This window comes from Leucoraja erinacea, chromosome 6 (assembly GCF_028641065.1).
Source record: "Leucoraja erinacea ecotype New England chromosome 6, Leri_hhj_1, whole genome shotgun sequence".
In the NCBI taxonomy this organism is placed as follows: Eukaryota; Metazoa; Chordata; class Chondrichthyes; order Rajiformes; family Rajidae; genus Leucoraja; species Leucoraja erinaceus.
In genome coordinates this window covers 3,370,931-3,392,046 of record NC_073382.1, presented here as the reverse complement: position 1 = coordinate 3,392,046, position 21,116 = coordinate 3,370,931, and the positions used below count along the sequence as shown (strand labels likewise).

The 21,116-nt window shown below is 41.3% G+C and overlaps 1 protein-coding gene across 1 annotated transcript in view; it reads right to left on the bottom strand.

Moving 5' to 3' along the window:
* Window positions 1-5,893: 5,893 nt before the first annotated feature.
* LOC129697845 (uncharacterized) overlaps window positions 5,894-21,116 on the bottom strand; it is a 39,796-nt gene continuing 24,573 nt past the window's right edge. The window contains exons 8-9 of the mRNA XM_055636503.1: window positions 20,514-20,572; window positions 5,894-6,340 (exon numbers count right to left, since the gene is read on the bottom strand). Coding sequence (XP_055492478.1) covers window positions 6,260-6,340; window positions 20,514-20,572 — 140 coding nt within the window. The 3' untranslated portion in view covers window positions 5,894-6,259. The remainder of the gene's footprint in view (window positions 6,341-20,513; window positions 20,573-21,116) is intronic.

The following is a 21,116-nucleotide window of genomic DNA, read 5'->3' as shown; positions in this document are numbered from 1 at the left end:
GAAGGTAAGTATTGTAACATACCTACTATGCCAACTAATCTTTGATATTTTTGTAAATTTTTCATTACCCCGCTATATTCTGGGAAGCTTCTAAAAGATTGGAGAAAAGCCAATGTGAAGGAAAATGGCAGCAGGCCGGAAGCTATGGGCCGGTTAGTTTAACAGCTATTATTGTCAGGGATGCTGGAGTCAATAATCAAAGAGAAAATAGCTAGTCATTTCGAAAAGCTGAATATAACTAAACCTAGTCAGTGGATTTATGAAAGATAAATCATGTTTGTCAAATTGCTCAAAATTCTTTGATGCTATAACAGGCAGCGTTGGACGAGAGAAAACTATAGATGCAGTATATTTCGATTTACAAAAGGCATTTGACAAAATCCACAGAAGAGGCCGATGCATAAATTAAAAGGCCATGGAATCAGAGGAAGAAGGGTCTCGACCCGAAACGTCACCTATTCCTTCGCTCCATAGATGCTGCCTCACCCGCTGAGTTTCTCCAGCACTTTTGTCTACCTTTGGTATCAGAGGAAGTGTGTTAGAATGCAATGAAAACTGGCTATCTTTTGTTAAAGTGAAATGGAATAAGTGGGTCCTTTTCAGACTGGAAGGAGGTAACTCGTGGAATACTGCAGGGGTCCATTTCTGAATTGCAGTTGTATACTATTTACATTAATGATCTGGAGAAGGAACAGTCTGGAAAGTTTCCAAGTTTACAATGACACAAAAACACATGGAAAGCCATTTTGTGATGATACTGCAATTCAGCACAGGATACAGATAGGCTGAGTGTGTCGGCAAAAGACTAGGTTCATGAATAGCTTCTTCCCATTAAATCAGCCTCTTGAACCACACTGCCCAACCCTAACGTCATCCCTATCTCAGCACCGATCTATGGAATTTGTATAAGGCTACAATATGTACTTCGGCTTGCACTGTAATGGTATAGCTATTGAGTATAACTGCTAATTTATTGTTTCTTGAATATTAAATTGTTGTGATAATGTGCTGGTAAAGCTTCAGAAGGAAGAATTTCATTGTTTCATTCCTGATGCATCTATAACAATTAAAGACTCTTGTCTGACAAAATGGAATTTTTGTGTCGTCTGGACTTTTTGTATTAGAACTTTTCAATTGTACTGATTGTCCGTAATATGCTTTGTGACATTCAGATGCCATGATAAGTACTGTATAAATGCATGTCTTTGATCTCCTAAGTGCAGGAAAATCAGTATTTGAGTCAAAAATGTGGCTGTTGTGCAGTCCCTGAGCATTATTCATCCAGATCAAACGATGACGGTCCATGTTCCTGCACAGATGCTGCTCAATCGCTGAGTTCCTCCAGCAGATTGTTTGTTGCTTTACTGCCTGAACTTCTCAACAACCATACTCAAGCTTAAAAGATCTCGGGTAACCTTTCCTTCTGCTCAACTGTAACAGCTATGCTCAATTATTGATCTCTCAGGTTCAGATCAGCTAACAGAGCCAGCAATTGTTGTCCATCCCTAACTACCTTTGTTAAGGTGGTAGTGACGCTCCAAAATCCTTTTCATGAACGCATGCCCATGATGTGATTTGTAAGTAAGTAAATAAGTACGTTTATTGGCCAAATATTCACATACAAGGAATTTGCCTTGGTGCTCCGCCCACAAGTAACAACATGACACACAGTGACCGTTACGAATGACTCAGAAAACACTAAACATTAATAATAATAAAACATTAATGATAAAACACCATTGATAAAGCATGTGAACCAACAAAATACCAGATCAAAGGGAGGCTACAGAATTTTGGCTGTTGAGTAGAGCTACTACTCGTGGATAAAAACAGTTTTTATGTCTGGCTGTGGCAGCTTTGACATTCCGGAGTCGCCTTCCAGAAGGAAGTGTTTCAAAGAGTTTGTGGCCAGGGAGAGAGGGGTCAAAGATTTGAGGGGTAAGATTTACTAGAATGTTGCCTGGGTTTCAGCAACTAAGTTACAGAGAAAGGTTGAACAAGTTAGGGCTTTATTCTTTGGAGCGCAGAAGGTTAAGGGGGGACTTGATAGAGGTTTTTAAAATGATGAGAGGGATAGACAGAGTTGACGTGGAAAAGCTTTTCCCACTGAGAGTAGGGAAGATTCAAACAAGGGGACATGACATGAGAATTAAGGGACTGAAGTTTAGGGGTAACATGAGGGGGAACTTCTTTACTCAGAGAGTGGTAGCTGTGTGGAATGAGCTTCCAGTGAAGGTGGTGGAGGCAGGTTCGTTTTTATCATTTTAAAATAAATTGGATAGTTATATGGATGGGAAGGGAATGGAGGGTTATGGTCTGAGCGCAGGTATATGGGACTAGGAGAGATTATGTGTTCGGCACGGACTAGAAGGGTCGAGATGGCCTGTTTCCGTGCTGTAATTGTTATATGGTTATATGGTTATAAGATGATCTTACCCGCTCGCTTCCAGGCCCTTGCAGTGTACAGTTCATCAATGGAGGGAAGGTTGCAGCCAATAACTGTAGATGACATGTGCATGTACCTTTACCATAGTGACCTCACCACTACTAACCACTCCCCACATCACAAGTATAATTACAACCTTCCCACCCATTGATCTCTCTCTCTCTAGTCCCGGTGACAGACCACGAACAGCTAGGGCAGCAACGTATGTGTATCATGAATAAACAGTAGTAAAGACACAGTGTGTTATGACTCCTCTTTACAATAACCTTCTTTGCTGATCGGACGATTCGCTGCAGCCTCCAGGTGTCCTGCTTGGTGGCTGAGCCAAACCAGACCATTTGGTAAGGAATTCCAGAATTTACACCCACCAATAAGTCTGGACAGTGTACAATTTGAAGCGTAATTACTGCATAATGGCAGATGATTGAGACTTTGCTAATTGGGCAAGAATTAACATTAATTAACTGGACTGGAGTTATCCTGTTTATTGTACACATGACAAGGTACTAAACTAATTTAACTAATGCCCTGGGCAGTTTTCCATACTGTTCCAGGACATCTCACCAACAATATGGCTAGAGTCTCGACTACTTATACAGTGCAAGTCTTAGAGACATAGAAACATAGAAAATAGGTGCAGGAGGGGGCCATTCGGCCCTTCGAGCCAGCCGCCATTCATTGTGATCATGGCTGATCGTCCCCAATCAATAACCCGTGCCTGCCTTCTCCCCATATCCCTTGATTCCACTAATACATAGGCCATGTCCCTACATTCTACAATACATATGCTATGTCCTTCACTGAAACCTGTGCTCTCTGCTCTTTCTTGATATCATGTGGTGTGAAGCAGATTAGCTGAAATTAGCTTCTGTGATGGCAAGACTCTCAGGAAATTGAGATAGATCATGTGTTCAACACTTCTGATTGAAACTGGTTGCAAGTGCTTTAGCCTTTTCTATCACACTCTCATGATGGGTCCCAGCGTCATTGAGGATGAGGATATTCTTGGTGCCGCCCTGTCCCATTTACTGCTTCATGATGCACCACCATTTATGACTATGTTGTTATTTAATCTGAAATTTAATCTGATCGGACGGTTGTGAAATTGCTTCGCTCTGTCAATAGCAAGCTGTTTCTGCGCTTTTGCACACAGGTAGTCTTGTACTGTAGCTTCTCTGAACAATATTTCTAATGTTCATTGTTTACGCTTACAATGTGCATTTCTAGGAGTGATTACAGCAAGACAGAGTCAATTCTCGCTAACTAGGACAGTGAAAACTATTATAACATAACTGAAGTACTGGAAATACTTAGCAGATTAGACAGTACATGTGGACATTGAATCACAGTAAACATTTCAGCATGTGCACTTGTTGAATTTTCATTTACAGTGAAATCTATTCTAGCTGTGTCCTTATTGAAGATGTCTAATTCATTATCTTTGCCGGTATAAGTTAATAAAACCTGCTGGCCTGGTAGAAAATCATCCAACAACATTACTTGGAATAGCAAAAGGTTTTTTTATTAAATAAACAAACCAGTTCAATCTGTCTTTAGGGCATCACTGGGTTTAACGTGGCTTTAAATAGAGTCTTAAGAGGGATTTAGAAACTGATTGAACAGCTGCCAATGGACACGGCCTTTTTTATATTTTAATACAGCAATGTAATGGAAGATTTGTGATATATGAACTGCCTCTCTTTGATATAACTTCCACGCCAACATTAAACTAAAGAAAAAAATATTGAATATTAATTTGTACGCCATACTAAGATAGGATTTATATCCTACCTATACATTTCTTAGAAGCTCTCACCCGCATCCACTTCCCTCATCTTCTCAAAAGTAGATTGAAATATCTTTGTGATATGAGGCTTTTTATTATTAAACAAGTGGGACCCGTTGGGCCCCATTCCACAATACAATATTCCACCACTCATCCATAGCCCCCAACTGTGCAGGCACGGCTGACGTCGTTAAAGTTCAAAATGGCCTTGCCCCGGGACCCGCTCCTCTCCCTCCCTGCGGACCCGGAGCAGCAGCACCGCTGCCCCCAGAACCAGGCCCCAGGTCCCATGCTGGGCTCTCCCCGCCCCCGGACCAACCGTAGCACGAGTCGGGCTGACGGGCCTCCCCCAACTGCGCAGGAGCAGCCAGCAAGTGGGGGCACTGTTTTAAGATTTTAAGTTTTAAATGTCAATAACTTCTAAAATATATTATAAATCTGAACGAAACATGTTTCATTTTCATCGCAGGACAATGGTGAGTAAGGCGGGCCAAAAATTGTAGAACTATCGTGTACCATTATTGCGCAAATATAGGTACAAATATACAAAACAAATATAGGTACAAACAAGATGAGAGTTTTAGACAAAGTGGGACCCGTTGGGTCCCAGTCACACGGGAAGCCTGGTCCCCAATGGAACCCCTCCCGAACATAAGGAAAAATCCAATTGTACTTCCCCTGCCTGCCGCAGCAGTTCCATCTGCAATTCCAATTCGCCCTCCCCTCCTGTTGAAGCACTTGCTGTGATATCCCATTAAGGTGAAAAGTTCAGAGTGACCCGTGTTGCAACTTTGTATTGAAGTGTGTTGGAAGCTGGCAGGAAAGATTTTAACAGTAAAGATCTTGTTAAAGTTGGCATTTTTAAAGCTTTAATCATTAATAACATGATATATAGCATCATCACTAGAAGCTGCTGGAAAAGGGTTCTCTGTGAGAAGCTGCAGTTACCATTGGCATTGTGGCACTCGGCAACTTGAGAGCCCATTGTGATTGGTGCACGGTGAGATGGCATTGTGACATCATCATTGGAAGCTGCTGGAAAAAGGCTCTCTGTGAGAAGCGCTTTTTGGCTTTTTTTTAAATTGTAATCGTGAATAACTTGTGAAATATAGGATGAAATCTTAAGTGAAGCTGAGTATTGCGTGAATAAGAATATGTAAAATTTTAAGCGCTAGCACATAACATTTTGAGGAAGATACAAAACATACACACACACACATATAACACACATACAAGATGAGACTTTTATAGGGATGGATAGACGGACAGACAGACAGACAGACAGACAGACAGACAGACAGACAGACAGACAGACAGACAGACAGACAGACAATAATAATATTGGAAGGACAACAAAATACACAAGGCAAAATAGACAGAGCTGGATCCAAATGTTAATTGATGGCACCATTACATAATTTCTTTCAATTTGTTCTTTTAAGTAATATTGGTTTGTTTCTACACTCCTTTCTGGTCCAAAATTACATTTAATATTGTACTTTATTTAATGGATAACCAGAGATAATATCCCATATCCCACTCCATTGATCCATTACCTGGAATGACCTACCAATTGCTGGAATATTAATTAGAAGACAATCCCATCATGCATGTACATTTGTAAGAAATACAATATAAGAAATACAATCCAAAGCTTTTCTAATCTTGGGCCAAAAATAAGTTTATTATAAGGAAGCATGAATAAAGAATTTCTAATATCGCATCACATTCAAACAAGCAAGGAACAAATAATCAAGTCAAGTTGTTATCTGTAGTATTGTAAAATACTGATAGTTTTATTGGTCCTGTTCCTATGTAACTAAAATTCTTCAAGGAGTAAATAGATTTCATTGAAAGTTAGAATGGTTAAAGATTACAGAAAGTACAGTATACATTTAGTTAACATGGTCTCAGGAATGACACATTCATTTCTATGTCAGTAAGCAAAGCACTGGCACTGAATTAACACAGACTGCTATTGTGTAAACTGGGAAACAATTCATTTGTGCCTTCGTCAGATCATTCATTTATTGCTGTTCCTCCTCTTCCGACTTTTCCATTTCTGATTTTTTTGCCTGGTTAGGGTCTTCCACATCAACTTCTTTAATCTGACGATGAAAAGAGATTTGAATATTAATATAATTTGCATTCCATGCAAAGGCAGACTTTACATCCAACCTTTAAACTCATAAGAGATCTCGGCATTCTGTGCAGGAACTTGAGCAGCTTTGGGGGTGAAAATGATTATGCAATTCAGTCTGGACCACTGTGCTAGTTGAGTGAACACTGCAATTAAAAGAGATGGATTAAAATAATCATTTGTCCATTTTTCCCATGGAAGCTGCCAATCTAGAGATTTGGAGGTTTTGCTTGAATTGCTGGCTTCCTATCAGTAGGTTATGCCAGTATTTTTCTTAGTATCCAACAATATGCCTTTAACTATGCCAGTACTCGGCTTGTACTCGCTAGAGTTTAGAAGATTGAGGGGGGATCTTATAGAAACTTACAAAATTCTTAAGTGGTTGGACAGGCTAGATGCAGGAAGATTGTTCCCGATGTTGGGGAAGTCCAGAACAAGGGGTCACAGTTTAAGGATAAAGGGGAAATCTTTTAGGACTGAGATGAGAAAAACATTTTTTACACAGAGAGTGGTGAATCTCTGGAATTCTCTGCCACAGAATGCAATTGAGGCCAGTTCATTGGCTATATTTAAGAGGGAGTTAGATGTGGCCCTTGTGGCTAAAGGGATCAGGGGGTATGGAGAGAAGGCAGGTACAGGATACTGAGTTGGATGATCAGCCATGATCATATTGTATGGCGGTGCAGGCTCGAAGGACCGAATGGCCTACTCCTGCACCTATTTTCTATGTTTCTATGTATGTAATCCTCAAGTTTCCCGTGTTGTAAAGACAAATGATTGCTGCCAAGGAACCGACTGACTTCCAATTTCTTAGCTGACTATTAATATCAAAGTCAGAGTGCAACCATGGTTGTTGAAAGAATACAATTGTTTTGAAATAGAATCTTGAGCAAAATACAAAGTGCTGGAGTAAGGGGCCTGTTCCACTTAGGCAATTTTTTCGGCGACTGCCAGTGACTGTCTACGACAATGTCTACAACAACCTACCACCTAGTCGACGTCAAGCTACGGCAAGCTACCGACAACCGGCGACCATTAGGACGTCCACCTACGACCACACCTACGACAACCTACGTGCACCCGCAAGACAAGCCACGGTGAGGTAAGACAATCCAGTCGCTGGTACCTGTCGCCGGTAGGTTGATGTAGGTTGACGTAGGTAGTCGCCAATGGAATTCACCGAAGTCAGCACCGGCGACAACCTACATCATCCTGGCGACAACCTACGTCAGCTACGATCGTTGTCGTCAAGCACACAGGCGCCGACTGTCGCTGAAAAGTTTTGAACATTTCAAAACCCGGCAGCGACCAGAACAATGGTACGACTCTTTGGGCGACTGGGGAGACCATACAGGCGACACCCCGGCGACCATGTGGCGACAGCCTAGTCGCCTGTAGTCACCTAAAAAATCGCCTAAGTGGGACAGGGGTATTACTAAGTGAGTCAGGCAGCACCTGTGGAGGGAATGGATAGGCAACGTTTTGGGTCTGAAGAAGGGTCCCGACCGTAATCTCACCCTAATTATTCCATCCACAAATGCCGCCTGACCAGTGCGTTACTCCAGCACTTTGCGTTTTCATCAAGATCCCAGCATCTCTACCCCAGCAGCATAGGAAAGAGGCTTCAATATAATGCTGACGGCGGCATATTCTGCATATTGAGTGGCAAATCTGCACCTGCCATTCCTGCAGACGAATAAGTCAGTTCTCTTTTAACTCTCCAATGCATAAGCGGTCCATATTATCTCTGCACTTGTTTACATCTGGAACCAGGTATTGGAGGCAAGGTACTAGCATGGATAGAAGATTGGCCGACTGGCAGAGGGCAAAGCGTGGGAATAAAGGGGACCTTTTGTGGTTGGTTGCCGGTGACTACTGGTGTTCAGCAGGGGTCGGTGTTGGGTCCACAACTTTTCACATTGTATGTTAATGATCCGGATGATGGAATTGATGGCTTTGTGGCCAACTTTGCAGATGATACGAAGATAGCTGGAGGGGCAGGTAGTGTAGACGAAACAGGGAGACTGGAGAACGACATGGACAGGTTGTGAGGGTGAATAATGAGTGTGTCAAAAGTGTGCGATGATCATGCACTTTGGTAGTAGGAATAAAGGCAAAGACTATTTTCAAAATGGGCAGAGAATTCAGAAATAGGAGGTGCAAAGGAACTTGGAAGTGCTGGTGCAGGATTCTGAAAACTTTAATTTGTAAGTTGAGTCGGCAGCAAGGAAGGCAAATGCAATGTTAGCATTCATTTCGCGAGGATTCTATATTACTAAAAGTCTGATCTTGACCACTTCCTGTTATTCTGTATATTGATTTTAGAAAAAACGCTGCCACTTACGGCTGTGATTTTTGGCTATCTTACTCAGAGTCCCACTCCGCTGCGCAGGACAAGAGGATTTTTCCCATTGATGAAAAATAAAAGTTATTAGTGTTTAAAAAATGTTGAGATTCTCTCTCCTGAAGGCCACGCCCCTTCCAGAGGGACTATAAATCCCGGAAGTGTTGAGTGCCTCGGTCAGTCTCTGCAAGATGGGGGAGCAAGTGGGTCATGCCTCTCAGTCTGAGCTGTGAATAACACTGAACACATGTCTACTAAACTGTGAGTGGTTTTACTGACCTGTCAACCCTTAATGTGGTTTGAAAATATAGTTTGGAAATGCTAAAGCTGTGTTGCCTTTGGTTTGGAAATGCTAAAGCTGTGTTGCCTAATTAAAGTTGCCTTACCTAATTAAAGTTGCCTTGCATAATTAAAATTGCCTTGCCTAATTAAAATTGCCTTGCCTAATTAAAGTTGCCTTGCCTAATTAAAGTTGCCTTACCTTCTATATAATTAACAGTCTAATCTTGACCACTTCCTGAGATTCAGTAGATAAAGTGGGAGATTCAGTAGATAAAGTAGGAGTAGCATTTATTGTACCAGAATTTCACATTAAAGTAGGGAAGAGGATCAATAATGAGGTCGCAGTATACACAGGTGAAATGATTGCAATATTGTTAGCGGTACAGTGGGTCGAGGATACTAGGCCTTTAAGGACAGTTATTTGTTCAGATTCAAGTTTAGCAATAAAGAGTTTACAGCACAGCCATTCAGACAGTAGACCAGACATTTTGATTGAAATACAACAAACACTATTCAGAATTCAAATGATGGGGCTTACAGTCATATTTTTATGGGTACCAGCACACATTGGCATTAGAGGAAACGAAATGGCAGATAAGGTAGCAAAAGAGGTAACAAAAAGAAGTAAGATTGATTTAAGTATTAACATAGGTAAAACTGAAATCAAAGACATTATTAAGCAAAGACTGAAGGAAAGATGGCAAAAGCAATGGGAGGAAGAGCGGAAAGGACGGTGGTTCTACAGAGTCCAGAGGAAAGTGGGAGAAATGAGATGTGCAGGAAAAAACAGAAAAGAGGAGACAGTAATTTCAAGAATCAGATTTGGACACACTGGTCTGAACAGTACACTTTTTATAATAGGCAAGCATAATACAGGCAGATGTGAATACTGTGGGCAAGAAGAGACAATAGAGCATGTCATTATACATTGTGAGAGGTATGAGGAAGAAAGAAGACAAATGAGTGAACGATTCAGAAAAGAAAAAGTACAATTTGATTTAATAGATATTTTACAAAAGAATTCATATAAGTGCTATCAAATCCTATTGCTTTTTCTCAGGGTAACCAATTTGTTCGGAAAGATATAGGTTATTAGTATATGTTATAATGTTATTTGATCCACACTCCATACCAGTTGGTGGCGGTAATGCACTAAAAAGTTGTTTGCCAACCGCCAAAAAACACTACGAAGAAGAAGAAGAAGAAGAAGAAGAAGAAGAAGAAGAAGAAGAAGAAGAAGAAGAAGAAGAAGAAGAAGAAGAAGAAGAAGAAGAAGAAGAAGAAGAAGAAGAAGATGACCACTTCCTGTTTGCGCTTTATATTGATTTTAGAAATAACGCTACCATGTACGGCTGTGATTTTAGGCCGTCTTACTCAGAGTCCCCCTCCGCTCATCAGGTGCTGAGGATTTTTCCCATCGATGAAAAATAAAAGAGTTATTAGTGTTTAAAAAATGTTGAGATTCTCTCTCCTGTCAATCATACCATGAACGCCATGCCCCTTCTGGTAGGAGGGGGAGAAACTATAAAACCCAGAAGTGTGGGCGTGGCTCAGTCTCTGCAAGATGGAGGAGGGAGAGGTCACGACTCGCTGTCTAGTGGCCTTGCACCCTGCTTGAAATGGGATGCTGTGTAATGCTGGGACCCAACGGGTCCCACTTAGTCTAGTAGAATATAAAAGCAAGGATGTAATGCTTAGGTTTCAAAAGGCACTGGTCTGACCACATTTGGATATTCTGCGCAGTTTTGGGCTTCATATTATAGGAAGGATGTGCTGGTGTTCGAGAGGGTCCAGAGGAGGTTTACGGGAATGATCCCGGGGATGATTGTGTTGATGTATGAGGAGCATTTGATGGCTCTGGACCTGTATTTATTGGAGTTTAGAAGGATGAGGGGGAGGTTTATTGCAACCTAGCAAATGATGAAAAGCCTAGATAGATAGTATGGATGTGGAGCGGATGTGTTGCCAGTAGTGGGAAAGTCGAGGACCTGAGGATACAACCTCAGATTAAAAGGATGTAGCTTTAGGATGAGGAGGTATTTCTTTAGCCAGAGGGTGGTAAATCTGTGGAATTCATTGTCACAGATAGCTGTTGAGCCGAGGCCTTTGGGTGTAAAGCAGAGATTGATGGAATCTTGATTAGTAAGAGTGTCAAAGATTATGGAGGAGAATGGGTTTTGTATTGTATTGTATTGTATTTTAATGACCTCAACAGCCAGGCTGGTGGAATTTGTTATCAGGGTTGATTGGGAAAAATAGATCAGCCATGATCAAATGGTGGAGCAGACTCCATGGGCTGAATGGGCTAAATCTACTCCACTGTCTTATGATCTTAGGAAAAACTCAACAACCTAACCACCTCCCACATGGAGATAAGTGGGGTCAAAGTTTCAGGTCAAAGACTCTTCACCAGAATGAAAAATGGTATTTGTGTAATAAATGATTATGGAATAGAGTATCTATGGCATTTCTAAGAATCATAAATCTGTTCCTTATAAATACATTTATCAGGATTGGGTAAAACGCAGTGGCATATATTTGTAATTATGATGGAAAGGAATACAGATCAATTATTTATGATGAAGAAATACTATGGAGCAGTAGTAATAGAAATTTGTGTTGAAAATAGCGGGGGTACATTTTCCAACATGAATTAAGACCATCAGGGTGCTCAAGGTTAATGACATCACTCCATCCAAACAGTTACATTATTTATAGTACAGCTTAAGTCATGACATTTAACTCTAGTATACTATTATTAGGTTACATGGAACTGTTGTAGACTACCTGCTGTTTTTAGTATTTTAATTTTAACCATGTTATCTCACTGAAGACTATTTCACACTCATGTTTGTTTTCCTTTATTCCATTTCAAGCAACCCTGAGTCTTTCATTATGCTTCTGCACGGAATTGCTGTTGTTATATTTGGGTGCATAATAGCGTACAAGAAAAGAACGCAGAATTGCTTTCCCTCTCTCTCCATCCCTCCCCCTTCCCAGTTCACCGACCAGTCTGACTGTCCCACTGATTAGATTTTATCTCTGTTTGCTTGTTGTCACCTTCTCCGAGCTAAAAATGTAGGTATGTTACAAAACTTACCTTCAGCGGCGCTGCAGTTCTGCCACTGGCTGTGTGCGCGACTTTGGAGCCTTTGAGAGGGGGGCGGGATTAAAATTCCGTTTTCTCCTGCCTGTCGGAGTCGATCTTTCTCAGGCTGGTCAGCTGCTGCAGAGAAATCGCTCCGACATCCGTTCTATGAAGTTTTTTAAAAACATTGCTGGATAATTTAATTGCTCGAGTAAAATAAAAGTCGACTTCTAACGCCGTCAACGCCGACAACGGCACGGATCTCCCGTACGGGACAAATAAAGGTAAGCCGTTTATTTTACATATAAACTTGCTTCTTAGCATTACTTTAATCCAAATTTTACGTTGCGAAAAGGTGATTTTGGCCCCATACGAACCGGCAGTGTTTTTCCTGCCGATATGTGGTTCAAATTCACCGCAAACCGCAATTTTCCAAACGATCGCATTCCACAAAATCTCAAAAGATGATTTAAATGGCCATTAATTTACGGGAATTAAACACTAAATTCCTTCCATTTGGCCTATAAATTCATGACAACGAGATTTAAAAATCATATTTCCAGTGGAAGTGGTGGCGGCATGTTCGTAGGTATCATTTAAAAATAAATTGGATAGGCATATGGATGAGAAGAGAATGGGGGGTTATGGTATGAGTGCAGGCAGGTGGGACTACGGGAAAAAAAGTTGTTCGGCACGGACTTGTAGGGCCGAGATGGCCTGTTTCCGTACTGTAATTGTTATATGGTTATATGGTTATATGTTATATTGTAAATTCTTGTGTGAATGTTATTTGGACACTTAGGCTATTTAAAAATGTTAGCCTTTTCTTAAGAAATGGATAGATGTTTAGATCTAGCAATTGAATTTTATCATTAGCTACAATTAGGTAACTAACTAATTATATGCTTTAATTTCGTCATCTAAGTAAGATTAATGCATTTCGTTGTCTCTGTACTGTACACTGACAATGACAATAAATTGAATCATTTCATCATTATTTCATATTTGTTTCAGAATGCTTCAATCTATAATAACTGAACATTTCATTCAGTTCTCTTAATTTTAATAAAGTTATGGGCTTTTGACTGTCCTCGATCACAGCTTTTGAGTTAAGTCAATGGAAAAGCAATAGGGAACAAGATGCTAATTTCAGTATGAAAATGGCCATAACTTTTTAATACTGAAGATATGAAAGTGAATTAGGCGTCAAATTAAAGTTCTTTTTATGCTTTATCTGATGGGATAAATTGCAGACTTGATTTTTAAAATTTTGTAACATTGCTAAACAATGGTCTATTCTACATTTTCCTTGATCATCTCTCTTGATGTCTTGTTTTCACACCTTACCCTTCCTTATCTCTGTGTCTCCCTCTCCCAGTCTATCTTTAGTGATTGAATGGATTGTGCTCTGAATTACAAGACTCTGGTTTTCAAGAATTTTAGAACCTCACTTGGTTACCATTTTAACTGCAGGACATTGACAGATCCAATGTCAGATACACGAGACAGTAAATGTTGTAATCTGGAGCAACAAAAGATCTGCTGGTGGAACTTAGCCAGTTAGGCAGCATCTGAGGAGGGATAGTCGATGTTTCAAGTCAAGACCCTTCATCTGGATCTCAATGCAGCCTTGTGTCATAGAAACAAAAACATAGAAAATAGATGCAGGAGTAGGACATTCGGCCCCTTGAGCCTGCACCGCCATTCAATATGATCATGGCTGATCATCCAACTCAGTATCCTGTACCTGCCTTCTCTCCATACCCCCTGATCCCTTTAGCCACAAGGGCCACATCTAACTCCCTCTTAAATATAGCAAATGAACTGGCCTCAACTACCTTCTGTGGCAGAGAATTCCAGAGATTCACCACTCTCAGTGTAAAAAACGTTTTCCTCATCTCGGTCCTAAAAGATTTCCCCCTTATCCTTAAACTGTGACCACTTGTTCTGGACTTTCCCAACATCGGGAACAATCTTCCTGCATCTAACCTGTCCAACCCCTTAAGAATTCTGTAAGTTTCTATAAGATCCCCCCTCAATCTTCTAAATTCTAAGGAGTACAAACCGAGTCTATCCAGCCTTTCATCATATGAAAATCCTGACATCTCAGGAATCAGTCTGGTGAACCTTCTCTGTACTCCCTCTATGGCAAGAATGGCTTTCCTCAGATTAGGAGACCAAAACTGTACGCTTCGAGGGATATGGATCAAACATGGGCAAATGGAGTGAGCTTAGGTTGGCAATGCGAATCATAGTCATACAGCATGGAATTAGGCCCTTTGGCCCAATTCATCCATGCTGACCAATTTGCCTCATCTAGGCTAGTCCTATTTGTTCATGTTTGGCTCTGATCAGCCATGATCACAGTGAATGGTGGTGCTGGCTCCTGCACCTATTGTCTATTGTCTATTGGCCCATATCTTCCTAAACCTTTCCATCCACAAACAAGGTTAGCATGGACAAGTTGGACCAAAGTGTCTGTTTCAATGCTGTACAACTCCATGACTCCAGTGCAAGAGACTATACTTAAAAATCAAGCAGATCTTTCCAGTGTAGCAGTGCTCAAACTTGAGCCTTAAGAATTGATGGCAAAATCAGAGTTTCATAGCATTTTATCAGGATGCATCACAACTTGGTTTGGGAACAGCTTCAATCAAGACCGCAAGAAATTGCACCGAATTGTGGACGCAGCCCAGACCATCGCACAAACCAACCTCCCTTCTATTTATTCCATTTATATCTCACACTGCCTTGGCAAGGCCAGCAGCATAACCAAGCATGGGTCGCCCCTGTGGCAACAGTTTCTTCCCAGCTGTTATCAGGCAACTGAATCATCCTACCACAACCAGAGACCAGTGCTGAACTACTATCTACCTCATTGGTGACCCTCAGACTATCCTTGACAGACTTTGCTGGTTTAATCCTGAACTAAACGTGATGGCATGATTGTAATCATGTATTGTCTTTCTGCTGACTTGATAGCATGCAACAAAAGCTTTTCACTGTACCTCTGTACACGTGACAATAAACTAGACTGAAACTGAACTGGTCTCAGGGAAGGCAGACGACAATGGTGAAATTAACAATCACTTTCAGTGCACTAACACTGTCTTAACCATATAACCATATAACAATTACAGCACGGAAACAGGCCACCACGGCCCTACAAGTCCATGCCGAACAACTTTTTTTCTCCTTAGTCCCACCTGCCTGCACTCATACCATAACCCTCCATTCCCTTCTCATCCATATGCCTATCCAATTTATTTTTAAATGATACCAATGAACATGCCGACACCACTTCCACTGGAAGCTCATTTCACTTTCACCGCTACCACTCTCTGAGTAAAGAAGTTCCCCCTCATATTACCCCTAAACTTCTGTCCCTTAATTCTGAAGTCATGTCCTCTTGTTTGAATCTTCCCTATTCTCAAAGGAAAACGCTTGTCCACATCAACTCTGTCTATCCCTCTCATCATTTTAAAGACCTCTATCAAGTCCCCCCCTTAACCTTCTGCGCTCCCAAGAATAAAGACCTAACTTATTCAACCTATCTCTGTAACTTAGTTGTTGAAACCGAGGCAACATTCTAGTAAATCTCCTCTGTACTCTCTCTATTTTGTTGACATCCTTCCTATAATTGGGCGACCAAAATTGTACACCATACTCCAGATTTGGTCTCCCCAATGCCTTGTACAATTTTAACATTACATCCCAGCTTCTATACTCAATGCTCTGATTTATAAAGGCTAGCATAGCAAAAGCTTTCTTTACCACCCTACCTATATGAGATTCCACCTTCAAGGAACTATGCACGGTTATACCCAGATCCCTCTGTTCAACTGTATTTTTCAATTCCCTACCATTTACCATGTACGTCCTATTTTGATTTGTCCTGCTAAGGTGTAGCACCTCACATTTATCAGCATTAAACTCCATCTGCCATCTTTCAGCCCATTTTTCCAAAATGCCTAAATCACTCTGTAGACTTTGGAAATCCTCTTCATTATCCACCACACCCCCTATCTTGGTATCGTCTGCATACTTACTAATCCAATTTACCACACCTTCATCCAGATCATTGATGTACATGACTAACAACAAAGAATCCCAACACAGATCCCTGAGGCACCCCACTAGTCACCTGCCTCCAAACCGATAAACAGCCATCCACCATTACCCTCTGGCTTCTCCCATTCAGCCACTGTTGAATCCATCTTGCTATTCCTGCATTTATACCCAACAGTTGAACCTTCTTAACCAGCCTTCCATGAGGAACCTTGTCAAAGGCCTTACTAAAGTCCATATAGACAACATCCACTGCTTTACCCTCGTCAATTTCCCTAGTAACCTCTTCAAATAATTCAAGAAGATTAGTCAAACATGACCTTCCAGGCACAAATCCATGTTGACTGTTCCTAATCAGACCCTGTTTATCTAGATGCTTATATATATTATCTCTAAGTATCTTTTCCATTAATTTGCCCCACCACTGAAGTCAAACTAACAGGTCTATAATTGCTAGGTTTACTCTTAGAACCCTTTTGCTGCCTGAGGAAAAGTGATTGAATATCAAGACTTCAAAGCCAACATCTTCAAGCTTATTTCCTAAAGGGAACAGTGACCCTCATCTTTTTGTTATTGGAGACATAGATGTAACCTACCACAGGAACCTCAAAGCATTAAGGAGCTGCTTACTTTCACTGTATCCATTATCTATTGCCAGGATGAACAATCCAATATTAGCATTCTCTCCCAGGCCAACATGAAGACTCTGATTGGTATTTGTTTATATTGTCACATGTACCAAGGTACGAGTCATTCGGCATAGAAGCAGGCCCTTCGACCCAACCCGCCCATGCTGATCAAGATACCCCATCTACGCTAGTCCCACCTGCCTGCGCTTGGCCATATCCCTCCAAACCTTTCCTATACATGGACCTTTCCAAATGTCTTGTAAATGGAGTTATAGTATCAAATCGGCGATTAACTCCATTTTGTGGGCTATCCAGGTGAATCATACTATACATGTGTACAATCAAAAGCAGCAGCTTCCACAGAATATATGGTTATGAAAAATACAGAATTCCTGACATGCCATTCCTTCTTCTTAGCAGGGTTTAAATCCTGGTTCTCCTTTCCCAAAAGCTGAGGAAAAACTTTCACAAGAAGCAAAGCAACAGGTTAAAAACACTGCTTACTACCACCGCATTAAAGACTATTAGGGATGAAGAATGTATGCTGGCCATACGAGGAATACTTGGATCCCAAAGATAGATAGATAGATAGCCTTTTATTGTCATTCAGACCGAAGTCTGAACTAAATTGCAGCAGTCATACATATAATACAATACAATAAAACAACAATAAACCCATATTAACATCTACCACAGTGAGTCCACCCAGCATCTCCTCACTGTGATGGAGGCAAAAGTCTTAGGTCTGCAGTCTCTTCCCTCCTCTTCTCCCTCTGCGCTGAGGCGATACCCCACCGGGCGATGTTAAAACAGTCCCGCGGCTCAAACACCGCGGCCCGGGGTGGTTGAAGCTGCCGCCCACCAGTCCTGCAGACGCAGCCGCTGGCCCACAGCCGAACCCCGGACTCAGGCCACCACCGCCAGGAAACCGTCCCAGCCGCCCTCACGTGAGTACTGCGCCGTCTTCAGCCTCGGGCTGGGCCGCCCCGACTTGGGCGCCGAACCTCCCCCGGAAAAAAAGGGCGTATTCCCCCGCAGGGAGAGACTGCAAACCCCGTTTCAACCCCCCCCCCCCAAAAACACAAACTAAAACCAAAAAACTAGACTAAACAAAACAAAATAAACAACATAAAAAACACAAAACAACGGGACTGCCGGTAAGCCGCTGCAGCCAGAGCCGCGCCGCCACTCCGAAACATAGTCATAGAGTGATACAGTTTGGAAACAGGCTCTTTGACTCAACTTGATCACCCCTGGCCAACATGTCCCAGCAACACTAGTCCCACCTGCCTGCGTTTGTCCCACATCCCTCCAAACCTGTCCTATCCATGTACCTGTCTAACTGTTTCTTACATGTTGAGTTATGCCCCTGTCCCACTTAGTAATCCTGAATGGAATACTCTGGAGACTTTGCGCCCCACCCAAGGTTTCCATGCGGTTCCCGGAGGTTGCAGGTGGTTGCCGGATGTTGCAGGTAGTGGAAGCAGGTAGGGAGACTGACAAAACCTCCGGGAACCTCCAGGAACCGCACGGAAACCTTGGGTGGGGCGCAGTCTCCAGAGGTTTCAGTTCAGGTTTCCTAAGTGGGACAGGGGCATTAGTACCTGCATCAACTACCTCCTCTGGCAACTCGTTCCATACACCCACCACCCTTGGTGTGAAAAAGTTACTCCTCAGATTCCTATTAAATCTTTTCCCCTTCACTTTAAACCTATGTCCTCTGGTCCTAGACTCACCTACTCTGGGCAAAACTCTTTCCTCTCATTATGCAAAATGCAAAAATCAAATGAATTCTCAAAAAAAATCCACTTGTACAGTGACAAAAAAATCTTTCCTGATTTTATTCTTACGCAGCATGAAGTTTAAGAGCATTTTCTCCTTCTTTTGGATCATTTTGCTAAATTTTTCCTCACGCTTACAAGGTCAATGTCTCAGCATCCTGTCCTCACAGTTTTAACTATTTGTTCCCATATCTTTGTGCTGTGCTAATGCCAATTGCTATAATTTCCAAGTGGCTCTGTATGGTGCTCAAATGCCACTGCATTCCAGTTGAGGTCGGACATAAATTCAGTACAACTGAAGCTTAACTTCACGGAGAAAAACAAAATTCCACATCTCTTTGACCACCGTTGTATCTGTGTAGTATTTGATGTGCACATTCAGACATCTAAATTGCTACACTCTTGCACAAACTCTCGTCATTTTTAAATTCATTCAGGCTGGGTAGTTTTTAATCCAAAGTCCACGAGCTCACACTTCCCCACTTTGAAATCCTCTGCCATTTTGCCTCCGAACTTAATAGACAAATATGCAACTAATCTATTACGGTGGTTACACAAAAAAGCTGGAGAAACTCAGCGGGTGCAGCAGCATCTATGGAGCGAAGGAAATAGGCAACGTTTCGGGCCGAAACCCTTCTTCAGACGGTTCAATCTATTACGGTACCTGCTAAATGTGCCATTTAAAATGTAAAATTTACATCTCACTGTTCCTTCATCCGTGTTTTTAATGAGTGAAAATCTGAAGCTCACATGCAGATTACTGAGGAAAAAATATTTCTTATTGATAAGGGACATTGATAAAGATTGGGGGAATTAACTCATGTTTCACAAATGAGTAGCTGTTACCAAAGTTATTTCCACTTATTCGCATTCTAATATTATATTGTCAAATGCCTTATCAGAACCCGTTGATAATTTCCACAGAAAAACATAACTACTATGTTATTACTCTCAAGAAATCGACTGATATGAAAAACCCATAAGAAATCAATATATTGACACACTTCAATCAGTACTGTTTAGTCATATACGATTATTGCACACTTCACACAGGTGAGTATAATCGCATTTATAGCAATTGAAATCCCAGATGGAACAGCAACATGGATACTTATACTAAAACAAAATAAATGTGTCTGTCCTCAGGGCGCTGATATAAAATCATTTACTTTAGACTTTAGGGAAACAATGTGGAAATTAGTCTTTCGGCTCGGCACAAACCAGCGATCACCCCGTACACTAGCACTATCCTACACACTGAGGCCAATTTACAATTTGTAGAAGCCAATTAACCTACAAAGCTGTTCTTCTTTGGCGTATGGGAGTAAACCAGAGCACCCGGTGAAAACCCACACGGTCACGGAGAAAGTACAATCTACGTACAGACAGCACCCGTAGTCAGGATCGAACCTGGGTCTATGGCGCTGTAAGGCAGCAACTCTACTGCTGTGCCACTGTGCCACCCTAAACAATTTAACAATGAGAATATTATTAATTATAAAAGCCCTTATGGTTATCTGCTGATTCACAACTGGATTATCACACTCTATTGTCCAAAGCAAGCGCTGTCTGCGGAGGGCGCTCAGCATCGCCAAGGACTGCTCTCACCCCAACCATGGACTGTTTACCCTCCTACCATCCGGGAGGCGCTACAGGTCTCTCCGTTGCCGAACCAGCAGGTCGAGGAACAGCTTCTTTCCGGCGGCTGTCACTCTACTAAACAACGTACCTCGGTGACTGTCAATCACCTGGAGACCCCCCCCCCCCCCCCCCCCCCAAAAGTGTCAGTACTTTATTATTTATTTTTTTATTCAAATCGTTTGCTATGTCGCTCTTCAAGGGAGATGCAAAATGCATTTCGTTGTCTCTGTACTGAACACTGACAATGACAATTAAAATTGAATCTGAATCTGAATCTGAATCTGAATCTATTGCCCAAAATATCTGACCTCTTTTTCACTTGTATTTTCATCTTCATTGTCATTCTTGTTGGGTTCCTGCATTTCCCCTGTAATCCAGAATTAATAAAATAGATTAATTCATAAAATAGAATTTCCCACAACATTAGCAATCAATTAGTTTATTTTCTGATGTAAATTATGTATTTATTTTTGTTAGCATTTTCAAAGCAAACTGTGAAAAGTCCCTACAATTATGATTGAAAAACAATGACAAGATAATAGGGAATTATTATTATCCCGCATGCTGATTGAGAAGAGTTATTTGAGCTAGGAGCACCATTCAATAGGATGGTGAAAATATATATTTTTCAATGTTGTCCGAAAGGCTCCCAAATAGTCAACGTGAATTAGGCGAACAAATAAGCCAGGAGACTGCAAACAGCTGCAAATCTGATAGGGTTGTCTTAATAATAATAATAATAATAATAATAATAATAATAATAATAAATTGAATTTATATAGCGCTTTTCAGGGACTCAAAGTCGCTTTACAAGGCAAGGCAAAAAAAAAAAACCAAAACCAAAACAAAACAAAACAAACCAAAAACTGAGCAACAATTCAAGCACAGATGAAAAGGGAGGGGGACGTTGG